Source organism: Toxotes jaculatrix, chromosome 17 (assembly GCF_017976425.1).
Source record: "Toxotes jaculatrix isolate fToxJac2 chromosome 17, fToxJac2.pri, whole genome shotgun sequence".
Classification (NCBI taxonomy): domain Eukaryota; kingdom Metazoa; phylum Chordata; class Actinopteri; family Toxotidae; genus Toxotes; species Toxotes jaculatrix.
In genome coordinates this window covers 5,097,845-5,118,401 of record NC_054410.1, presented here as the reverse complement: position 1 = coordinate 5,118,401, position 20,557 = coordinate 5,097,845, and the positions used below count along the sequence as shown (strand labels likewise).

The 20,557-nt window shown below is 40.2% G+C and overlaps 3 protein-coding genes across 7 annotated transcripts; 2 read left to right on the top strand and 1 right to left on the bottom strand.

Moving 5' to 3' along the window:
• Positions 1-1,588: 1,588 nt before the first annotated feature.
• On the bottom strand, positions 1,589-12,494 carry smc6 (structural maintenance of chromosomes 6). 5 transcript variants are annotated; one of them, XM_041060681.1, is made up of 28 exons: positions 12,388-12,494; positions 11,318-11,466; positions 11,115-11,226; positions 10,732-10,837; positions 10,438-10,574; positions 9,684-9,745; positions 9,458-9,538; positions 9,241-9,342; positions 8,825-8,944; positions 8,498-8,593; positions 8,130-8,276; positions 7,920-8,008; positions 7,647-7,817; positions 7,334-7,512; positions 6,704-6,905; positions 6,492-6,606; positions 6,223-6,383; positions 5,801-5,936; positions 5,540-5,620; positions 5,276-5,446; positions 4,983-5,120; positions 4,657-4,802; positions 4,062-4,187; positions 3,848-3,953; positions 3,170-3,322; positions 2,936-3,033; positions 2,437-2,553; positions 1,589-2,311 (listed from the first exon to the last, which is right to left on the bottom strand). In XM_041060681.1, the coding sequence occupies exons 2-27, from the start codon at positions 11,450-11,452 to the stop codon at positions 2,466-2,468; spliced, it is 3,258 nt and encodes a 1,085-aa protein (XP_040916615.1). In that variant the 5' UTR covers positions 11,453-11,466; positions 12,388-12,494; the 3' UTR covers positions 1,589-2,311; positions 2,437-2,465. The 5 variants fall into 5 exon arrangements, 4 of the variants coding, with proteins under 4 accessions (XP_040916615.1, XP_040916614.1, XP_040916616.1 ...); XM_041060680.1 differs by having other exon boundaries at positions 1,589-2,553; XM_041060682.1 differs by lacking the exons at positions 1,589-2,311; positions 2,437-2,553; positions 2,936-3,033 and having other exon boundaries at positions 3,180-3,697.
• A 1,497-nt stretch (positions 12,495-13,991) lies between these two features.
• On the top strand, positions 13,992-18,565 carry LOC121197209 (tudor domain-containing 6). Its single transcript, XM_041060679.1, has 2 exons — positions 13,992-18,396; positions 18,501-18,565. Exons 1-2 carry the CDS (start codon positions 13,992-13,994, stop codon positions 18,545-18,547), a joined length of 4,452 nt encoding a protein of 1,483 aa, XP_040916613.1. The 3' UTR covers positions 18,548-18,565.
• An 890-nt stretch (positions 18,566-19,455) lies between these two features.
• On the top strand, positions 19,456-20,382 carry LOC121196973 (ankyrin repeat domain-containing protein 66). Its single transcript, XM_041060242.1, has 3 exons — positions 19,456-19,594; positions 19,813-20,041; positions 20,238-20,382. The coding sequence occupies exons 1-3, from the start codon at positions 19,456-19,458 to the stop codon at positions 20,380-20,382; spliced, it is 513 nt and encodes a 170-aa protein (XP_040916176.1).
• Positions 20,383-20,557: the final 175 nt, after the last annotated feature.

The following is a 20,557-nucleotide window of genomic DNA, read 5'->3' as shown; positions in this document are numbered from 1 at the left end:
CTAGCTTGTATATCAGTGGAGCACTGCATTAAATTATGTTCCTGCAGTATTTAGGATCCCCAGTGTTCACTGCTGCAACTACTGTACGCTTTACATAATAGTAACAAAACAATAATTCCTATTATAATTGTAACTGTCTCTGCTATCCAGACTTGTTGAGCTCTTGGAGAATAGAGAGGCTCCTGTCTGTTCCAGATGTTTTCACACGATGGAACCAAGAAGAGTAGGTTCTTTGCATGCATATATTATGTGTCAAAAAAAAATATAATCTCTTACCTTTTGCATCTTTAGGTGGTTGTAAAAGAGAAACCCTCCGAAATTCATTTAGTATTGTTGCATGGGATGTACAGTGTGTGACTCATCAGACCATTAGTTCACCTCCAGTAATGTGGGAGCATGCTTCCCTCCACTTGATACACGTGTATGTGCGACACTTGAGTTTTTGAAGGATATTTGGGTTACAGTTGTGGGCTAGTTCCCAAGGAAGAGCTTTCACGTAAACGTTGTATTATGTTTTGCTTCAGTGACTTCTGGGATGAGCAGAAATATATTTATGGAGCATCATTCCCTTATGATTTCATTGTACTGCTGCCGCTTAATCTGGAGGAGAGGCCGAAATTAAAGCTTTCATTAGGCACAGTACTCATGCATTGTTCCCCACAACGATCCAAAATTGGCTTTTCTTTTGTTTGTTTTTCAGGCTGCGTGTTTGATTTAGACTTATATAAACTTCACTCAGAACATATCAACATGTTTACAGAAATGAAGAGCACTGCAAAAAGAGAACAGTCTTGGCTTTTGACCTTGATGCTGGGAGCTCACTCTCTGGGCTGGGGACCTTGTGAGAGGGGCTCCACTTTCCAAGGCAGCAAAAAGAGGGGGGGGAAAGCCTCATATATGTTTACTGGACACACTGCATTCCTAAAACTTTTTTGTAAAGAGAAACTTTTTATTGAAAGGTCTCATCTTCTAATTTATTCTGTTTGCAGCAATCATTAAAGATGCAGGACCCTCAAGAGAGGTGCTTGATAAAGCTTTTGAAAGAGCGTTTCAGTGAGAAAGCAACTGGTTGATGATGTAGGCAAAAGTTATAGCGGAAATTCTCTTTCAACAGTTTTGCTTCCCCTTTTCTAGGCTATGCAAGCATGGACTGAGTGTCTGCTTGTAGTCCACTTACAGTAGTGGAGGTTGCAGAAGCTTTTCACAGTTCTGTTCGTTACATAACAGAAACCAACCATCACATTATTAATGTCTATATTATTTATACATTTCAGTCCAGTCACTATGTCAGATTCTTTGTCTAGTAAATGTTTATATCAAATATGAAAAATCATAATACAAGTGACTGTATTCTTTTATACATGTGGCATGTGTTGCACCCAAACTTAATTCTGTAGTGATTAAAATGAATAAACCATCAACAGGCTTTTTCAAAAGACACAGTCTGATGGTGCAGTTCATGGAGACAAAGAAATGAAGACCAGTCTTGACTTTTGACTACAAGGTTGCATTGAATATGTGCTGTTGTGTATGCATGGATAAATGAATGAATAGCCGTGTGTGTATGAAACTTGTGATCCACGCAAAATTTCGAAGATTACTACTTAAAATTTATTTTAACAGTGATTACAGTTCTCCTCAGAAATGATGGTTAACAGTTGCTTTATGAGGAAAAAATGAATGTTTTCAACAGAGGAGAAAACTGGAGAGCACTAGTGCACATGTTTATGCCAGGGAGCCCTAATATGACTAACTTTAAACACTGATTAAAAGCAGACTTTACAGGCAAATTGCCTGTTATAAAACATATTAACAGTGACCGGCTGAGTGGAGTCCTGGGTTCACAAATTAAAAGTCTTATGGTACCAGACTCCTGAGGTAAAAAACTTTTTAAAAAATAGTACCATTTTTAAAGATAATGCCCATTTCATGAAATACAAGTAAACAATTCATAACACTGTTGTTGTAATACTGTTGTTCAGATAAAACATATAATTCTCTGCATTACTACAACACAAAAATTAAGACAATAACAATAACTCCACGTCATCATCACTCAGAGCTATATTCACTACAGGATTTCATAAAAACACCTAACAGCTGAAATTACACCACTCAGTGCCTGGTGAGCACAAACAACACCTCAGGTTTAAAGCTGTACAGTGTGTGACTTCTGACACATAATACACAGAATGTTTGTGCTGTTCTGAACATCTTACACCCAAACGGACCAAAAAAAAGTTTCAAATGACAAAACTAATCAATACTGACAGCCTTAAAAGTCTCCAGTCTTCCAGGGCAAAACCAGATCCTTCCAAGTGAAAGAAAAAAAAACAAAAACAAAATGATAACGGGAGTTAACACGCATCACTATTTACCTGCAAACACACAAAAGATGTAGTAACTGTGCACATAAATATTCCTCATGTCTGTCACCTTTTACGTTTGAGTCACTGAAGCTCATTTTAAACATCTTCATCCCCCGTTTCACTCAGGTGTCTTTCTGGATCTTGAAGCTGGTGGATTTTGATGAGCCTGGTTTTGGGTAGACTACTAAAAGACGCAAATCACAGATTCATTTGATTAGTCAACAAATATTAATGATATAACGAATTATGACTTTAGAGAAAGAGGGACAATAGGAACCTGAACTGGCAGGATATGAATAAAAAAAATATAATTCTAAATATAAAATACATATCTAAATAGTACATCATTAGCGTAATAGATCATAATTGAGCTCTAAAACCTCTGTGTCAAACTCTGTACAAACCTCACTCTGCACAGTGAGGATCAAAAATCCAAGCGACGTAACAACAAAGCAAAATACATGTCTGTGTGGAGGGTGACTTTAAAGAAGTCATGTAAAAAGCAAGAGTTAAAATAATGGAAAGAACAGCATGTGAACACAGACAATCATTAAGCAGAGCGTAACCTGGTGGTCAGGGGAGTGATGAAGATAAACTGTCGGAGGTGCTGCCGCTCTGACAGCTCCAGGAGGAGATCCAGAGAAATTCTCCGATTGTGCATATCCTTTGAAGAAAAACGAAGGGGATTCGCTGATCAAAGTGAGTCAGAGCCAAACTTTTGTTATGCTTTTTTTTAATGGTTTTATACAAACAAACAAAATGTGTGAGTTTCTGAAATCTTTTTTTTTTTGTGCACTCACCATGTAGACGTCGAACTCATCGAGACATCTGAAGGGGGATTCAGTGATCTCCCACAGGGAGAGCATGAAGCAAACGGTGGAGAAGGAGCGTTCACCGCCAGACAGCGACTTCATGTCACTCACATCATCATCCTCCCTACCCGGAGGCTTTACCTTCACATGGCCAGAACAGGTTGGTGCACTTTGAACCAGTGTTTTTTTTTCCCCATAAATCAGTAAAAAAAAAAAAAAAAAAAAAGTGCCTGTAGCAGGTTCCACCTCTTTGTTCAAGATTTTTTGGGGTATTTATGAGTAGAGACAGAATATGAGAGACAGGAGAGATGATATGTGGACTTGAACCAGGGATGTTGCAATTAGATGGTTAGCATCTTAAACCCCTTGGAAACCAGTTTGCCCTGTCTCACTTTAAAGTGTGTGTTAAGTTAAATTACAGTGTGTTGGGATCACGACCTTTTAGTGTTTTCTCACCAGTTTTTTTTTGCAAAAAAACACAGTCTCTTTTCTTCAGTATGATGTGATTTGGTATACCTGTGTTGCAATTAAACATCTCAGTTATTCTATTTCCATTGTTAAATGGAAAAAACAAACACAACAATCATGCTACACACGGATGCTGTAAAACAAACACGGGCACAGAATAGCTATGCTTCTCATGGAAAGTAGCATAAACAGACGTACCGTGATTGAGAGTGTCTCATTGTTGTGATCAAAAATCATTGAGCCACAGCAGTTCATCTTTATCAGGAAGTTGTTGAAGTATAACTTGCATCTGACAGAGAGAGACCTTTAGGAAGAAGATGAAAGAATCAGGTGGAAGCAGGACTCAATTAGGCAGCATAATAATGTATTTTATTTTTTAATTGTTTTTCAAACGCTGCAGGCTGTTATTTACCTACGCATTATTTTGTATCTGTTCTGCCTGTCTGACATGATGTTATCGAGTCGATCGATGAACCTCCGCAGGTCTCTCACTTGGTTGGTTTTCTCCCTGTAGAGAGCGAGGGCTTCAGCGTACTCCCTAATGAGGGCAGAGGGAAGAAATTGGTATAGCCTAAATTTTTCTGACTTCAGTCTTCAGTGTGTGCACGTAAAATGAGGGCAGAAGATGATTTACTGATGGCCAACGGGCAGATTGGATTGAGGTATTCAGTAGAAAAAGCTGTCAGCGGCACGAGAAATTTCATTGGATGAGCTGAACTTCTGTGGGCAGAAATACAATTTTTGTCTGACATGGTGACTAAAACTGAAACCCACTGAAAATCATTGGACAGAGAGTAGCTGGAAGTCTAGGTCTAACTCTGTCTGCTGCAGTAAATGATGAAAGTTAACTAGTTACCTCAGTTTGCTTAAAAAGGTCAAGTGTTCTGAAAAAGTAATTTACATTCGTGGTGGAGGAAGCATTCAGTCTTTTAATTAACTATAACTTAAATCAGTCTGTGAAGTAACACCTGGTCCCAGATGTTTTTAGAAAGTCTGTGATTTCTCACCTGACCACCTGCTCCTGCTCGCCGTGGCTGCTCTCGTACACCTTGATCTTCTTCTTCAGCCGAGTGATTTCCGCGTCGATGCTCTTGGTGCTGCCGGTCACCTGCTGCCGTTCAGGACTGATCTTTGAGGCTTTCGCCACATATTCCTGTCATCACATGTGATGTCTGATGACAGTCCGGCAACTCTGAATTTTACTGGTGACAGCTACAGTACTTACTTTACTAACTGCTAGCAGACCTGAATAGCGTACTGTAAAGCTTTAAAAAAAAAATACATGGCTAAAAAGCCTCCAATATATGCCTGTAGTACAGAAAACTCTTGTCACCTGTAACTCTTCTTCTCTTTGGGCAAGGTCACTTTTCATAGCTTGGATGTTGTCTTCGTGAGACTTGAGTTTGTTTTCCAAAATCTTGAGGTTTCGTTCATGTCTTGCACACTCTGCCTCCAGTCTCATCTGCTCATCCTTTGGGGCCAACAAACAATAATAATTAATTTTATTATCACCGGTTCTGGAGGTTTAAAATGAATTCCGTCCAGATCGAAAACATTTAAAAGCAAACGACAGAAGCAGCATCAAAACAAAGTGAGTATCATATTGGTGTATATATAACACTGTACCTTCAACGGCTCCATTTCCTCTGAAAGCTGATCAATCCGTTCTCTGACAGATGAGTATTTGGAGTCCATGTCTTCTGCCATTTTCTGGTGCTTGTCGAGTTCTTCCTTTGCTTCATGAACAGTTTGCTTTTCTGTCTCGATTTTCTGTTGGTTCTCTTGGGCAACTTCTTCCTGCAAGAAGTGTTTGAAGATTTTAGATTTACACAGCCCATGGCGGGATTTATGTCTGTACTGAAGGGGAAGAAATAAAAACTAGATCGTCACCATGGAGCTGATGTCATCGATTTGGTCCTCGCCAGCAGTCTCCAGCTCAGTTATCGCTGCCTTAACCTGATTCACAGAGGCCTGCATTAAAAACAAAGAAATACAGTGAAATTGTAAATAGTATCAGCATAATCTTTATATTTCTCTCACAAACAGAACAAAGGGAAGCAGAGAGAAAGTCAGAGGAGGTAAACCAAACTGTAGAGCTGTTAAGTTAAACCAGGTTGGTATGCACTTCCAGTGAGAGTAGAGTTCACTGACCAGAGTCTGCTTCAGGGTCATGATGGTGCTGTTCAGCTTGCTCTCCATGCTCATGATGTCCTCTGTCACCAAGGTCACGTGGAGCTGAAACCTGGACAGCTGAGCCTGGTGATTCTCCAGGTCCGACTCCAACATACTGTGGCAGGCATGATTGATTTTGTCTCAAATCAAGACTCCACACAGTCATAAATGCTACTGAAGTTTCCACCAAACAACCACATTATGTGCCCCTTTCGAAAATGTAGTCATTTCCATTACATTATATTAGGGTGCAGCCAGAATGGGGTGCACCCATTACAAATATAACACTTTGAGTACTTCACTAAAGTATCAACTGTCATAAATTACACACTGGAGCAGTCAAATACAGTAAAAAACATATTCCTTTACTCCTTAATGCAGATCTACGGATGTAAAAATACCTTATTTCAGTTTCAAGATCCCCACCAAAATATTTGGACATGCTGAAGTCGGAGGTGTAGTAACGATTTGGATACACCTGATCTCCCTCCACAGTGAAAGCCTCACGGCAGTTTTTAGGTGGCCGGCCTTGCTGCATCACCCTCCTCGCTTTGTCTTTCTCCTACGATCAAACACAGGTCAGATGCTGATAACCATTGACTCCACCATCACTTCTACAATAATCATACAGGCAATATTCAGCATAAACTTGTGCTTGTGAGACACTAACTTTGATTATTAGAATTGATTCAATCCCTCTCATATCAATCAGACAGTTGACGATAACCGGGCTTGTTGCTGTGATTACATCCAGCACAGATGGGTATTCTGGGTGACATGCTTTCCTGCAAACACCAGAGAAGGACAAAAAAAATGTGCTGCTTTAAAATGTGTTGAACAAAATGTGGTAAAAAAAACCAAATCTGAACTGCTGCTGCTGACCGTCCATGTATGTTGTAAAGTTTTTCAGAGAAAGGGCTGACGATGATCTGCGGCCTGTTGCCCTTTGGATAATAGCGAGACATCAGCTCCTGAAGGACTGCCTCGTCCTTGTAGTTGTCACAGCAGAAAGCCTTCATGAAGCTGCGCAGACAGCACTCGACAGCTACTGCGAAGGTGGGATCCTTCAAACTGATACACACCCCTGAAAGCAAACACAGACTGTCAGCTACAATATGTACAATTTAACTTAACTTACCCTCTCACTGCAAAGGTGTTAAATTAACTGATAATTTCTAACATTTGAAAAACAAAAACAAACAGTAGTTTTCACACATTGATTATATGCACAAAAGTAACCCAAATTATCCATAGGGTCGTTTGTAACGTACAGCAGATCATTTAATTTATTGAGTATAAAATATTCTTTTAAAGATAAAATAATGAGTCAGTTTAAAGAAGTAGTTCAACCTTTGGGAGTGAGTTAGATGAGAGGACCGATACAACAGAGGAATCAATCTTCTCATCAAACTCTCAACAAGGCAGTGAGAATGAGCATTTCCTAAAATGTCAAACAGTTCCTTTAAGTACTACTTAATTTGAGTAACCAAAACGCAAAAAACATAAAGTCACCTATTGGACCAACAGGTTTCTTGACAAAGCGTCCTGTCGCGTAAGCCTCAGCAATCGAATGCAGCAGGTCGGGAACGTAATCTCCAAACCGCTTCAGTTTGTTGGACCGACTGGCGAGAAGCTGATTCTTCCTCTTCAGTTTGGACTCATATGAAACCTGGATATTTCTTTCCTCCAGTCTTGTAAACACAAACAGAGGTCGATCATGAAATTTAACTTGAGTGTGGATAAAATCGACTCTCACTCGTTTTACTCTCACATTGCACCTCCTTGACTGAACGTCAGTGTGAAAGCAAATATAATGTTCTTGTACCTGAGCTTGTCCCGCTCTTCCTTCCCTTTAAAAAGCGCCTGATGTTTGCTCTTGATCTCTTGATTCAGTTGTAAGCACTTGTTCTCAAGCTCTGCAAGCTGCTCTCTCATACTGGATAAGGTGTTTTGTTGCTTTGTATACTCTGTCTCTCCGTCACTGTTAAGGTTTACACTAAAATACAGTTTAAAAAAATATTTAAAATGAATGCATCCCTCTGTATGAAGATAAAAACATCATTTAGAGTTTTATAAAATTAATTTTCTACTCCCCTACCTCGTTTTTGCCTTGTTCATTTTCTCCAGAAGAAGGTTTTGCTCCTGCTCTGACTGTTTCAGTTTGTTCACAGCCCGAAAATAAACGAGCTATGGGCAAAGATTATGTCACTTTAACCAATATAAATTCTGTACACTTGATTTATTCAGAATGAAAAAACACAGCTTTACACAGACACAGCACCAGGTTGTTAAATTTCCTAATCAGTACCTCCTGTTCCTTGTGAGCCTTGCTAATGATTTTCACTTGTTCTTTCAACTTGAGATTGTCCTCTGATAGAGACTCTTGCTCCTCTGTCAGACTCTCAATTCTGTTTTTGATGCACTGAAGCTTCTTCTCTACTTGTATGACCTTAGTCTGTGTGAAAGATGAGACAAAAGAGCAAGGGTATCTTTAAAGATAGGGTCCAAAATAAATGACTTGCAAGTTAAACCTGTGTTATTCAGTGGAGGACAACTACTGTAAACATGAAAATGCAGCATGTGAAGTGGAGATGGTTGGTTTATATGGTGGTTTATAAGCTTTGAAGGGCTCCAACATTTATAAATAGACTTGTATATATGTAACAGAAGAGGAACCTGACACAGCTGAAGGTTGTCCTGATGTTTATAATTATTCTCTTCCTTTTCAGTGTCCTCCTTCAACTGTTGAACCAAATGCTCCTTGTCTCTGACCTGAAAGTGATGATAAAAAAAAAAAAAGTACTGTGATCATGTTCAAGTGCAGCAATTTACTGTAGACTATGAGCCCAGTGGGAATGTTAAGTAATGTGTTAGTTTAATGTTGTCTTCTTTCCTTATAAACACTTTTCAGAACTTATAAGAAATTGTTTTTAAAAAGTGCAGAAGGTGCAACCCTTTTAAAGTTTTTTTGGATTATTTAATGCATGGTTGACAGATTCTTACCAAGCTCCATGCCATTGCTTTCTTCAGATTCTCCAAAACCACTTTCATCTCACTGAAGGACGATAAATTTTCATACCTCTCTTTCCTCTGTAGAAATTCGTGCTTAAGGTCCTTGAGACACTGAAGACGAAAGTATAAAAAAAACCCTAAATTTTCTTTCAGCAAAATCATACACTGTACATTATTTGTAGACAGGAAGACAGAAGACAGAGAAGACAATATAATATAATATAAAACAAGAACAATTACGTTTTTTGGGGACACGTTTTAAAGATGCGAGCTGATACAAAGTGCTTAAAAACATCCACTCTGAGCTAACAATCACCTCCACTATGTTTAACTAAAAAAGCAGTAGCATACAATAAGTAGATATGATCATTCATTCATTTCTTAAGTGACAGCGTCGGATACTGTACCTCCTCTTGTCTCTCAACCTGCTGTCGTGTGACTGTTTTAGTGTGCTTAATATGGATGTAATCCCTCTTCATCTGTTCCAGCAGAGTTGCTTTCATAAAGAACTAAAAATGACAAACAAAAACATTTATTTACACATGCTGGAAAAAACATTGTCACATTAGCTTCTCTAAATACAGATGTCATCTTAAGCTCATAATGAGCATGGTGGTGTTGTACCTTATACTTGTCTGATTCACTTTTTGAATGCAGGAACTGTTTACTCATTTCTTGGTTGAGAATGGAGACTGGATTATCCAACTGAAACAGACAAAAAACATGTCCTGCTTAGGCCTTAGAGTACGGGATTTCTGCTTGTATGCATCAACCAAAAATAACATTGAAAATGTCAGAAAATAAAATTATTGCAGTCACCAGAAGTTAAAAAGCTGCAGACAGTAAGTACCTGGATGTTGAAGTGGTCCAAAATGGCAGTTAATTCCTCCTTCTTGTTTGAAATAAGTTGTCCTAAAATGCATGATAACAAGTAATATGGTTAAATCCTCTGCTGCCCTGAAGATGAGAATATAAGATGCAACAGTCATTACCATAGCATTAGTAGAGCAGCAAAAATGCTCTCATTGATAACAGTAAATTGTATTTATTCAAGACAGTAACTGGCAGATTAATCGATGAATTAACTGATTCATTTTAAAAAATAGCTGCAGCCCTGCACATTACAATTGAAAAAAGAAGGACAACAGTGAAGCATGACCACCCCTGATACTGCGAAAGTCTACTTAATAAAGATCATGATTCGATTAAACACACTACACAGGCTGAAAACTTATCCCACTGCCCATGTTCAGAGACAAACTTTTCTGCGAGCTGGCAAGTGCAGCTCAGGCTCTTTTTATTTATAAAATAACTCAGTGACATTTACAACTTATGAAAAACACGGGTGCAAATGTGAACGTAAACAGAAGACACAGACGGTACGAAACAGTGAAACAGTGCCATGCATATAAAATGCATGTGTGCGAGTTTATAGGGGGAAAATTCCTGCCTAGGAGTAAAGAATGTATACAGCGTTGGGAGGTGACAGTCTGACTGAGGTGCTTTGCCTTCGCTCTCAAGTGTGTCTGGAGTATTTGAAATTGAGGGAAGGTTTAATAAGACTCACCCTGCCATGAGGAGAATCTGTAACTCAGGAAAGTCACCTGATTTGCTCTTCAGTTTGCACGTCCGACATCCATCACTTGAGATCCGATGCTCGATGGAGATGCATTCGCCGTAGACGTCCCTTTTATAAGCATCTGGCCCTCTGTTTCTCAGTTTTACTGTTATATCTGCAGCACTAAGGAGCAGAACATACTGTTACGCCATTCTGGTTCCAGTTTCCTACTGGTGAGGAAAAATATAGGATTTCCAACAACACAATAAGGATACGCATCCATTTGTCACTGAGGGATGCTGCAGACTGGGTATAACATTACATGTGTACTCTGACTTACCTTTCACCGGTCTTCACAAAATCCTTCAGTGACACTCCTCTGTTGGTGACGGTGGCCTTTCCACCGAGGCCTACGATCAAAGCAGTCAGGATGGCACTTTTTCCACCTGAAATTTAAATTCCAAAACAACAAAGATGACTGATTTAATTACTGCATGGAAAGCATATCACAGATGAATAATGGTCCACAGGGAGAACTAAAGATATGCAACACATGCTTTGTCATCTAAGAGGTAGAACAAGAAATGAACTAACAGAAGAAGTTATGCAAAGGAGTTTTTAAATATCTAAAGTCCGACACAGTATATAAATTCTATGTGTATTTATATTAAACACGATATTATTTGTACTGTATGTTATAGATATTAGAGATATGGTCCTTACTTCCATTGTTGCCGACAATGAAATTCACATTGGGCCCAAACTGGAACGGACTGAGAAAGTGGTGACACATGAAATTCTTCAGGGTGATGCTTTCAATGAGGCCAATGTCTCCCTGAAATAGACACAGAAATCATTATTCAACATCAACTGAGCTGGTGAGAGGTGAAGACAAAGATTAAGTGTTTCATGGAGAAATTACTCACTGTGGCAGAGTGAGTAAAGCTGCCAGGTCCCTGGTGGTTTGTATCGTTTGGTACATCTTCAGCGCCCAAAGCTGTCACTCGACGGCTCTTGACAGCTGTCACATCGCTGATCACTTTGCCTTTCCTCTTACTCATTTTGAAACAAGTCACTGGAGACAGAATTAACAGGAAGAAACAGATCACTAAAATCAGTACTCTACAACATTATGTCTTTCCTGTAAGTGTAAAGGCAGCTTTGAGTTTTCAAAGTCCGGGAATGGACATCCTTGCAGACTTTAGATGGCCACATAATTTTTCTTTTGCCAAAAACACTGAACATCTTCTTGAATTATAATTTAGAGTAATCAGCTTTTAATGATCCCCATTACTCTGCAGCGAGTTCCTTCTTTTTTGACAGAGTGATACTTTAGAAACTATGCTGTCTGCTATTTTGAGAAGTGCAAAAATGTGATGTCAGACCTTGTGCATGGGTAATATTTGAACATGCTGAATAGCTATTAAAAAAAATTTAATTGCAAAAAATGGTTTCTAAAAGAGTGGGCAGGTGAAAAAAAGAATAGATTTGAGCCTTTTGTCTTCTAGTCAGGAAGCTACAGCCTGAAACCTGCAGCTCTGCAGCAACAGTGCAGCAAAGTCTTATTATGCAAAACTGTAGACAAACATTTACTGCAGGTTTTGTGTTTCCATATGCTTGCTAATCGTTTCACACTGTGATTGACACTTTCTAGGTCTTGATAAACACATTTCAAAAAAGTTTTGTACATGCATATAGATACAGATATACAACTCTAAGTAACTGCAGACACGCAAGTTGTGGGACATGTGGTAGGTTTTAAAAGTCGACAGAACATTTTTTTTGCTTGTTTTGTTTTTTCCATAATTCTGAGGCATTTAGGCAACGCATGAGGGCGGCCACGAAGTGTTTGTAAAACTACGCACCAGAGTTCAATATTGCTCTTTGACTTACAGCCACTGGACAGCGACAAGTGACTACAAAACGCTTCAAACCTCTGGTAAACTTTAGCATTTTTGGATCACAAACAAATATGACTGTTATAAACTTCGCCTACCATTGTGCGATTGCCTGCGTGTGCAGCCTGCAAAAATAACATGGCCAAGGAGGGGACAGTGCGCCGACTTCAGACTTCCTGGTCGGCCAGTGTTGTCAATTGAATTGCGGCAGTAACAGTTGAGTTGGGGGTGTGATATCACCTCCAAACACGGAACAGAGCGGGTGCCGTGTGATTGGCTGGCTCACCGCCCACCTGTGTTTGTCTGCAAAATGAAATCTTACATTTTTTTGAATGAAAAAAAAAAAAAAACTATATATATATATATATATATATATATATATATATATATATATATATATATAATGTAAATGTAAATTTCAGCGGCTGTCAATACCTGCAGCATTTGGAGCTTAGACCATACAAAACAAATTTTAACAGTTGATCAGTCTGCTTGATATCTTGCATGTGTTTTTCGAGGCATTATTATAACCCGAACCACACAGAGGAAGGCGCAGACAATGAAAGCCTTTAAAAACCCACAGGAGTACCCGCCCCCCTCCGCCTAAACAGCCATTCCATCACAATTAAATTCAACGAGAGGAACAGCATGAGATGTACCTGCACCAGCCACGGTGAGAAAAGACAAAAACTGGAGTGTTTCACAATATCACAGTTAGCAGGTTGTTCCAGGTAGCTTTGAGATAGATGTGGTCCTGTAACACACCTGAAAAGCGACGTGACACATGGAAGCATGTGTGTGGTGTTCCTCTGAAAGCCTCTAAAAATAGAAGAAGAAAAGAAATATGCAGCCTTCTATATGAGGGCCCATTGGTAGACTTATAAAGGGTTGCAGGCCAAAAACATTTGTGTAGATTGATTCATTTGATAAAGGTGGGACACAAACGCTTTTAAAATATTGGCAAACTTTTGTTACATGTGTTAAATTCCTCTTTATATATATTTATCCTGCACCTGCTTAAAATATAGATGAGTTTTGAATTAGTTACACTATAGGCCTTGTTAAATGGGGTGTAGATTGCACTCTTCAGTAGAAAGTAAAGTGGATTTTAACACTGTTAACCCATACATGTGTTTATGAGACATGTTGCATTTAAATGATGTTAAAGTTCTGGTTCCAGCCTCTTAAAATGTTGGCATGTTAAGCAGTGAATGGCACCAAATGCCAGCTTAGTGAATGCCATAATGTTTGGTTTGGTTTATACTGAGGCCGTCAGCTGCTGATTTGGCTCTCTATCTCAAAACGCACACACTCGCAGTGTTTGTGAGCCAAACATGCAGCCAAATCTTTATCAGCCCATCAGTGTTGGTGAGGGTCTGCCTGCTTTGCAGAGGCAGGTTTCCTGTCTTTGACATTCATATTGTGTGTTTCACTGTGTACCCTTCTTCAATTTGATGCACTTGCAGTCATGTCACAGGCTAATAATACCAGTATCATGGAAGGACAGTACATTAGTACAGATTTTGTGATATTATCTCTCATTATGTGGCAGCCATTTTGATGTGAAGGAGCTAGTGACTGAACTGAAATTCTGCATATTGGTGGAATTATTTTTTTAAGAACTTTATAACAATCCTTTTTCTTCCACATTAATACATTTTTGGTTCTATTTTGCAGGTATATTTGAGCTCTGAGCTTCACAATGTGTTCTATTCCTGGACTTCCAACGCCAGGGTCAGAAGTACCTGTTCTCATCACGAGGGTAAACCTAAACCCCAGTTGTGGTCTTGTGGAATTATGGGTTAACATGGATGCTGAAAGGAAGCATGTTTATCAGCAGATGAGAGAGGAAATTCAAAGTCCTAAAAGGGTGTTTTGTGGATCAGAAGGAAAACCAGGGGACCTTTGTCTGGTTTGCATCAGTGACACCTGGCACAGAGCCCGGATTGTATCAGTTCAAAGTGAAACCTACAATGTTTTTCTAATTGACCGGGGACAGCCCCATGTCACCACTAGCGACGCTTTAGCATGGGCCCACAGTGACAGTTTTCTCCTTCCTCCTGAAATTGAATCTTGTATACTTGCAAATGTCCTTTCCCTTGAGAATAACTGGCCAGAAAAAGCCACAAAGTTTTTTAAGTCTCTGCCAGGCACACAGTTTAAGGGACTGATTCAGCATGTCCTGATGCCAGACAGGACAATTCTCCTGGACATACCCTTTGTTTCGAGGCACATCTGTAAGTTTGGAATTGCAAAGAAGATCCCAGGTGATGAGTTTAAATGCCTTGTACTGAAATGTCTACATTTACCCAAAGGAGAGGCTTCTGAGGTCTGCCATACAACACTGGAACAGAGTTTGAATGTTAGCTGCCAACTTGAGAAGCATGAGCGATATTTTTACCCAGAACTGTTAACTGACATGTTTGAAACTGTCAACGTGACAGAGGTAACTGATCCAGAGAACATTTTTTGCCAGCTCCTAATTTTTTCCAAAGCATTGAAAGTATTATCAGAACAGATCCACCAGCACTATGAAGGGAGTTCAGACTTTGGAGAGGTGCAGCCACAGACCTGTGGGGATCCTTGTGCTGCTAAAGGCATAAACGGCAGATGGCAGCGTTCATTACTGAAGCAAAACATTGCGACCGGCGATGGTGCTGTAGAAGTCTTTTATGTGGATGAAGGAAAAACTGAGTTAGTCCCAGTTAGAGATATCAGACCACTGCATGGAAAATTCCTGAGAATGCCAGTTGTCACATATCTCTGTTCTCTTGATGGACTAACATGTAGTGGCACAGGGTGGACTACAGAGCAGACTGATCACTTAAAGTCGCTGCTTCTCAACCCGACAGTCGTGGCCAGGTTTGACCGCCACAGTACAACTCAGGGTGTCTATTATGTGACGCTCTATGCAGCTAATGCTGCATGCATAAACAGTTGTTTTTTAGAGAAGGCCGGACTTCCTCCGCTCTGTGAGGCTGAACACGAACCAAATGTGCAAAATGAATCCGTTCTGTCATCATCTCTCAGTTCACTTGAAGACCAAAGAGGCATGGATTCACACAACAAAGTGAATGTAAATGATTTACAAGAGCAAACTTTGCCAAGCTCCAAAAACCTAGAAGTCAGTGGCAGGACAGATGATGTACCAGCTTCTGGTGCTGATGACATTCCCACAAAAGGGCACTCAGAACATCCAGACCCTCTAACACACAACAGTGGACATCGTTCAACAGGTTTCCCCTCTGAGATGCACAGTGATTGTGGTAATGATGTGTTTACTGTAGGAAGTAGTATCAATGTAAAAGTAACCTGCATCGAAAGTCTACAGAAGTTCTGGTGTCAATCAACAGAAAATGGTGACTCTCTTAGACTTCTTATGCAAGACTTGCAAAACCACTATGCATCCACCCACCCTCAGACCTTTACTGAGTCCATCTGTGTTGCCCGTAATCCAGACAATGACATGTGGTACAGAGCAAGGATCATTGCAAATCACCACTCACCTGTTGTAGATGTGAGGTTTATAGACTTTGGTCAAACTCGAAAGATCCCTCTGCAAGATCTGCGCCCCATTGATCCGGCTTTCTTACAGCTGAACGCACAGGCCTTTCAGTGTTGCTTATTCAGTCTGAAGGATCCCACTAATCCCACTGCTGCCACTTGGACCGACGCTGCATTAGCAGAGTTTCGTAAGTTTGTGGGTTCAGGTGCTACGCCAGACCCTGGGTTGAAATGCATTGTAAAAGCTATAACATCTGATGGAGGAGGTCTGCCACTTAACGTGGTAGATATTGAAACACCATCTGACAGCGCAAGCAGGCTTCTGGCTGAGAAATGTGCCCAGGCTGAAGCTCACGTGCATATTCCTGCTCAGGTCCCATCAGATGCATACAATTACTCCACTTACAACATTGAGGTGGGCGGCGAAGAAAAAGTGTGGGTCACCTCTTCAGAGAATGTTAGTCACTTCTACTGCCAACTGGACAGGAATTCTCATTTGTTTGGCAAAGTGATGAAAAATGTGAAACAACTAATTGGCCAGTCACAGTTCACAGATCGCCCACTTGGAATTAATAGCATTTGCTTTGCTAGGTACACCGATAATCAGTGGTACAGAGGTCAAATTTTAGACATGTCTCCAAATCTTAAAGTGAATTTTGTGGACTATGGTGATACGCTTGCAGTGAAGGAATCTGATGTTCGTCCCATTCCCACTGATGGAGGTTTTGCCAGGTCTGTTCCTGTGCAGGCCGTTCCACTCGGACTGTTTGATGTCCCAGAAGAAGTGCCGCAGGACGTTAACCAGTGGTTTGCGGATAAAGCCATTGGCCATTGTTTGACCATTTCAGTGGTAGCAAGAGGACCAAAAGGGAAGCTAATTGTTGAGCTGTTTGATGGATCCCTGAATGTAAATGAGAAAGTCAGAGAGAGGATATCAAAGATGGCACAACAAAAGATGACTGGTGTCACTCAGCAGATTGGCCAGCAGCCATCCAACAGTTCAGAACAGGCTGGTGCAACTCAAGAGCTCAGAAATGTGTCAGCATTAACAAAGATAACAGAGCAAAATAAAGTCCAAAGCAGCAATGGAATGTGCTCTGGAGATGAGCTAAAGATGAGTTTACAATCTGTAACTAATGTCTCTGCACCAGAGATTAAACATGGAAAGTCTTTGGATGAAGGAAAACAACCAACTTCAGATGTCATTCTTAAGAACAAAGAAACTGTGCTGGCAGCGACTTTCATACAGGGTGGTCACAGTGACTCGGAAATAACACAACTTTCCTTTCAATCTTGCCCTGAGGGAAGCGTGAACATCTGCATGTACAAGAGGCCAAACGTTTCTCAAAACAAGACGGAGGAGGTATACGCCTCCTGCATTGTTGGACCACATTACTTTTGGTGTCAATACGCCAACACTGAAGACCTGAACACGGTGTCAGTGCTTGCTCAGGAGGCAGGACAGGCACAGCAGGACAGGACCTTCTCAGAGACTCTTGGTCCTGGTAGTCCGTGTCTTGCTCTCTTTTCCAGTGACAACAAGTGGTACAGAGCGCAAGTAATTCAAAGAACCGGCAATGCTGTCAGTGTTCTGTTTGTTGACTATGGAAACGAATCTGATGTTGACATCAAGGATGTGAGACCACTGCCTCAGAGTCTGCTAGACAAGGCTCCTCAGGCCTTTTTGTGCTCTTTGAAGGGATTTGATGAGTCCAAGGGCTCCTGGGATGACCAAGTTTACGATGATTTCTACAGTCTCTTGGTTGATAAACCACTCAGAGTGACAGTGTTTAATATGGAGAACCATTCAGAGATGGCAGTTCCTCAATATACAGTAAAAATTGAGTGTGAGAACATGGATATTCATATCCTGATACAGAAACACTGGAACCCATTTTCCATAGAGCATGTTAAGACTGAAATGGCTCAAACAGAAACAGAGTCGAACATGACACAACTCAGTGTTTCCCCTGGAAATGGGAATACTTGTGAATACAAGAAGCCAAACATTTCCAAAAATGAAACGGTGGATGTATACGCCTCCTGTATTGCGGAACCGCATTTCTTCTGGTGTCAATACGCCAACTCTGAGGATCTCAGCAAATTGTCAATGCTTGCTCAAGAAGCAGGACAGGCACAGCAAGACATGATGTTCCCAGAGACTCTTGGTCCTGGAAGTCCATGCCTTGCACTTTTTTCCAGTGACAATCAGTGGTATCGAGCTCAGGTAGTTCAGCAAACTGATAATACTCTTCGAGTTATATTCATTGACTATGGAAATGAGTCTGATGTTGACAGCAAGAATGTGAGATCACTGCCTCAGAGTCTGCTGGAGATGGCTCCTCAGGCCTTTTTGTGCTCTTTGAATGGATTTAATCTGTCAAAAGGCAACTGGGATGACCAAGTTTACGAGGACTTCTACAATCTCCTGGTTGATAAGCCACTCAGAGTCACAGTTTTCAGCATGGAGGATCATTCAGAGATTGCAGTTCCTCAGTATGCGGTGGAAGTTGAGTGCAAGGGAGTGGTTGTGAATATGCTGATGGAAAAATATTGGAAAGAACTGGACAAAGATCATGCTGCAGCAGAGAGTTTGGAATCAGGTTAGGAGGCTATGCTCTACTATAATTACAAATTTAAATGTACAAATTTAGATTTATTAGGTTGTTTAATAAATGTTATTTACCATTTGATATTTCATCTTCAGTGGACCAGGATGAAACTAGGACCACATATGAGATTGCTGGGGTGTAAAATAATGGAAAAGCCATCAAATGAATGGTAGGACTTCAGTTGCTAACTCATCATTTGTTGTCTACAAGCATACTAGGAAATTTAATACCATATAACAAGGATTCTCCTGTGATTTAAAACCTACTTCAGTAATACCTTTTCATTATTGGAAAACAACGTATGGTTGATTTATTATTCTTAAAACGTGATTTCATTCAGGTATCACAAAGTCAATTTTTAAAAATTGAGAATGAATGAAAGTCCTCTTTACTTTAATGGTTTCAAAATTTGATCTAATCTTTTTCTTTCTTTCAGCGGGGAACTTGTGGGGAAACCCAGTTATGAGAAAACATCCTTGACTTGTATTGTTCAGTATTTTGCTCTTCTACTAAGCAAATGAAATTAAGCTTGTTATGTAGTTAATCTGTGTCAAACTCACCTGAATTAATAAATAAAGGAGTGGATTTTTAAAGTGGATTGCACGCATGTCAACAAGCTGTTTTTTTTTTTATATATCAGTATCACGACCGATCACATGTATGCTCAGACAAGGAAATAGCCAGTCAGAGATATTGACTGACCCTACATCTGCCACTTTTAGCAGTAAAAATATGGGCACAGCAATAAAAAAAATGTTAACATTTCTTCTACTGATATACATTACCAAATATTTAAATGAATCTTAAATTATATCTCCTTTTATATCTTATATCTTCCTTTTATTTTATTTTTTCTAAGCATATGTGCTCAGTAAATTCAATCTCAGTGGTTTTATTATTATTATTATTATTATTATCTTTTTTTAAATATACGGTCTATGGTCTTTTCTCAATCTACAGCAGGTGGCAGCATTACAGTTTGCAGGTTCAGGTCAGGACCGGGCGCCATGTTGTGTTGACTAAGCGTTGCTAGGCAACCCCCGTAACGAAATGACCGAGTTGCACCAAGCTGCTGCAGCAGGCGATTTTGACCAAGTTGAGGACATTCTGAGGCAAAGTAAATGCGATCCCAACCAGAGGGACATCGACTGGAGCCACAAGACACCTCTTCACTGGGCCGCGGCTAAAGGTTGGTGGACCAGTGGACATTTCCCTACACCTGCATATCATTAGTTTCAAGTTACAGCTGTCAGCGCTCAAATACTGCTTGGCTGGTTGCAGCAGTCAAGGCAGTGGGTTTCCTAAGAAGTGGGGCAAAACATTACTCTCATTCTCTGCATCTTTTTGTCATAGTTAGAATTTTCTTTTACCACAGTAAATAATCACACTGTGGTGCCTTTTCCACAGGACATACAGAAACCGTCAGGATCCTCATTGAGCATGGAGCGAGGCCATGTCTGAGGACAGAGCACGGATGGACTCCTGCCCACTTTGCAGCAGAGTCTGGCCGGCTGGCCGTGCTGCGGCTGCTGCACTCCCTCCATGCTCCCATAGACAAGGAGGACTGCTGTGGAGACAAACCAGTGCGGATAGCCGAAATATATGGACACCAGGACTGCGTCCGATTCCTTAAAAAGTATGGAATGAAGCCCAGATTTTGTTATTTCATTCCATGAATCATGCTTCCTTGATTTTCATGCTAGTGTCATACTTTAATTGAACTTTTCTTTCAAATACAAAGCTCCTCTGTCAAACACGCAGTCCAATAACCTTATGCAATAACTTTATACATCAGTTAAATAAGTAAACTGCCCTGTTTTTATATGTTGCAGAGCAGAGACTGAGTGCCAGGCGTACCGCAAGATGGCAGCCCAAAAAGGGATTTCAATGGATGACACAGACGAGGAGTGGACAGAACAGGGCAAAGAAAATGAAGAAAACAGGATCTCTAAAAGCAGCATTCAGATGTTGGCCTAATTCACCTTCACGTAACATAGTGTAAACAGGAGTTACATCCTTGTAGCTGTTCAGTTGAGAGTTTTGCTGTGGCTTTTCAGTGCAATGAAATATATGTAATATGCAGTATTGCTTAAACCACATTTATACATTAATGTTTAGTGTAATATAAAGAAGCAAACAAAGATTACACCTT